We start from the raw sequence: 3,733 nt of genomic DNA, 5'->3' as shown, positions 1-3,733 counted from the left end.
CTTTCTCAGAAAAAAAAAAAAAAAGAAAGAAAGAAAGAAGTATTTTTCTACTCATAGCATGGACAAGTTCAACATATCACAAGAAATCACTTAAGATATTATCCATTTAAAAGTAAATTTACCTCAGGGTGCCTGCATGGCTCAGTTGGGTAAGCATCTGACTCTTGATTTCGGCTCAGAGCATGATCTCACCGTCATGGGATTGAGCCCCACCTTGGGCTCTGTGCTGAGTGTGGAGCCTGCTTGGTATTCTTTCTTTCTCTCCCTCTCTGTCCCTCTCCCTCCCTCTTTCTCTCAATAAAATAAATGAATGCATTTATCTCAGTTTGTGAATTTTATGTATGAAGGTCATTATGAACAAGAAGTTTTGGGGGAAGAAGCAGAAAAACATCTTTTTCAAAAAAGGTTTTACTTGTTGGGTGTGGGAGCAAGTAAACTGTTAACAGTTTAAATTTAGGTGGTGGGTATATAGTGTATTATCTGAATTTATAGAAAAGTTTGGCATTTTATAATTCAGTTCTGTTTTGGACAAGCTGGTTTCATCAGTAACAGATTTGAATAAATCCAGGAGTAGGGGACTGTGGAAGCACAGTGTGTAACTCTCTAAGAGAAGAAGTTTGGTTACGAACAACAGTAAGATGACCACTAGATTTGTATTTGTGCAACTTGTCTTAGAAAAGGTATTGCAGGGGTGCCTGGGTGGCTCAGTTGATTGGGCGTCTGACTCTTGATTTCCGATCAGGTCATGGTCTCATGGTTCATGAGTTCACGCCCCGCATCTGGCTCTGCACTGAGAGCCTACTTGAGATTCTCTGCCCCTCTGCCCCTCCTTGTCTCTCTCTCTCTTAAAATAAATTTTTTAAAAAAGAAAAAAGGTATTGGAGACAAAAGGGAGTTTTTAATAACTTTATTTTCTAAAAACCCATCCTGCAAATATGTTTTTTCCACGCGGTCACTTCTTTAAAAACGAGTAGAAACAGAGACAAAGCTTATTTTGATACAGGCTCAGAGTCAGCCACATTCAGCTCGTAAGGAGTACAGGTCAACCAAGAGGAGGGCCGCACTTGGCCGCTGCGAAGCACTGGCCCCCCAGCAGCCCTGGATGACCTTGGCCAGGCTTTTCCCAGACCTGGAGTCCGTGAAGACAGCTGCCGACAGAGACGGCCGAAGACCGTGGGCCACCACGGCGTAGAGCACGTACTGCCGCTCCCCCGAGTACGGGGCCTCCTTGGCGGTCATTTGCCAGAGGGTGATGGCGAAGGAATAGATGTCCGCTTTGGGCGTCACGGTCTCTCCTTTCAGCAGCTCCGGGGCTCGGTGGGTGTAGGTGCCCCCCAGGGGGTAGGGACGGGCCTGCGAGCACAGCCGCCCTTCCAGCTTCTCGGAGCAGCCGAAGTCCCCGATTTTGCAGACGTCCTGCTCACTGATCAGAATGTTAGCAGGCTTCAGGTCCAGGTGCACGATGCTCTGCGAGTGAAGGAAGAGCAGGCCGTTCACAATATCCAGGGAATACTTCAGACACTTCCCCAAACTTAACCGGTCTCCGGCACAGCAGGGAGGCTCGGCGTCCTCGTATATGACTTGGTGAAGGGTGACGTTGCCCCCAAACTCCATGATGATGGTGCCCAGGCTGTCGGAGCCCGCGGGCGTGCGCGTGCTGGCGGCCACCACGCGCACGACGTTGTCGTGGCGAAGCCGCGCGATGTTGAGCTCCGCCCAGAAGCTGCGCCGCGACGCCGCTCGGTTCTTGGCGCACCTGTTCACTTGCTTTACGGCCACCGGGACGCCGTGGTAGGTGGCCTTGTACACCGAGCCAAAGCCGCCGGCGCCCAGCCTCCGCACGAAGCGCACCTGCTCCCAGTCGATGGAGCACCAGGCCAGCCGGCGGGGGAGCCGCGGCGCCCTGGGCGGACTGTCCCCCAGCAAGGGCCTCCCCGCCCGCCCCGGGCGCTCGGAAGGGCTGCTGCAGGGCCTGGCGTCCACCGACGGCGACAGCTCGCTGGGGACGTACCTGCGCCGGGGAAGAGGCGAGGGCATCGCGCCTTCAGCGTGGAGCCCAGCGCGACCCCGCGGAGCCAGGCGAGAAGGGAAAGGCCCGGGGGTCTCGAAGCCTCGCCGACTGCTCCTTGTCTCCACCCAGCGCTTTTCTCCTCTTCCTTCATTTCCCCCCAAGGAGCCACATCTGCGGTGTAATCAGCGCACGTTTTCTGTCAGAAGGGGGAAAACAATCGGAATGAAGCACAGCCCTCCTTTTCAGATGACAGTATTTCCCTTCCACGCTTCAAGTGACTTCTTGTAAAAACAAGCTCTCGGCTGAGACGAGTTCACCAGATAAACAGCACCCAGCTGCTCGCGGACTCTCCCCTTTCCCCCCCAGTNAGAGACCACAATAGTGCAATGCAATTATTTCACACTTCGCAGGCTATAATGATTGTCAGTGTTGTTTTCCAACTGCATTAAATCACTTCCAGCAGTTATTGGCAGGAAGCGTTGAAATAGGAACAGCTGACATTTGTTTAACCGATTACAGGGGTAATTAGGTGCAACATTCATATACGGACAAAAAACTGTAACCTTGAAGTAATCGATCCAAATAGAATCGCTGATACAGGGCAAAACATACGCCTCCTAAGTTCATCAGGGGAAAGGAAAATTCTCTGACACTCCTTGCAGCTTATATAGCAAATTAGCAAGACTTCTTCGCAACATATCAACTTCCCATGACCATGGCACTTTGCCCCCCTCCCCCCTCCCCCCCCAGGAAGCTCACTTACAAGAGAGATTCTAGACTTTGTAGCAAATGAATTACAGAAGTGTTGAAACAGAGTCTGGGGAGAAAAAAAGAACAGATTCAGAGCCATGATCAGAACTTCAAATAATAACAAATATGAGAGAGTCCTAGGAGAGGAAAAATCTGAGTAGAAATGGCCCAGAATCACTACTGTCTATATATAACGTGGAAAACCAGATGTTGAAATTAAATCAGGGTCTTGCTGTTCAACCATAAATTCTTCCTTTCTAGTTTTTATAACAACAAACTCCCTGCCTCCCACTAGTTTTCATTCCGTATCTTTGGGGAAAAGACCAACATTACCGTATTGATTAAAAAACAGGAACATGTTAGGATCTATGTTTTGAAAGTTCTGTTTTTTTGAAAGTTCTGTGCTTAGAGTACTATGTGATGTTAAACTACATTTTTATCATGACAGGTCTGTGCTTTTGAGAAATATTGGTTCTGAGAAGATAGGTGAACAAACACAAGGTATTTCCATAAGCCGTTTGAAGTCTTTTGAGCCCTAAGATAGGATGTCTGCCCATCTGTGATATTGTGTATAGTGTTTAACCTTTTTTGAGCCTCAGTTTTTTCACTTAAAGAACTTAGGATAATAAATATGAAACTTTTTAATTTTGGGAAAAAAACTGGGGAGTCCTGTACGGATTGATAACTACAAAAGTCTAGAAGAGGTACATGTACAAAACATTTTAGGAGAAAGGTAGTTGAACCCAACCCAAAATATAAAAGGATGACAGTGAAGAGAGTAACATAAGGAAGTAATGAAAGTATATTCTATAGTAAGTCTGTGCTGCAAAATTTATTTAATAGTTGTCACATAGTTGGGATTATAATTTAAGTGCTGAAACTGTTTCCTGATATTAGGAATGCTGTGAATATTCATCAAAGATGAGTAATTGAGTGCCATAACCTTCTTGGCAAAATGATGTGACTTGTTAT

The 3,733-nt window shown here is 47.3% G+C and overlaps 1 protein-coding gene across 1 annotated transcript; it reads right to left on the bottom strand.

The window, feature by feature from the left end:
• Positions 1–1,011: 1,011 nt before the first annotated feature.
• MOS (MOS proto-oncogene, serine/threonine kinase) lies at positions 1,012–2,201 on the bottom strand. The gene has a single exon (XM_077758266.1). It carries the CDS (start codon positions 2,035–2,037, stop codon positions 1,012–1,014), a length of 1,026 nt encoding a protein of 341 aa, XP_077614392.1. The 5' UTR covers positions 2,038–2,201.
• Positions 2,202–3,733: the final 1,532 nt, after the last annotated feature.

This window comes from Crocuta crocuta, unplaced genomic scaffold (assembly GCF_008692635.1).
Source record: "Crocuta crocuta isolate KB4526 unplaced genomic scaffold, BGI_CrCroc_1.0 scaffold338, whole genome shotgun sequence".
In the NCBI taxonomy this organism is placed as follows: domain Eukaryota; kingdom Metazoa; phylum Chordata; class Mammalia; order Carnivora; family Hyaenidae; genus Crocuta; species Crocuta crocuta.
Note: the sequence above shows the minus strand (reverse complement) of the source record. Positions and strands in the feature narration are given on the sequence as shown.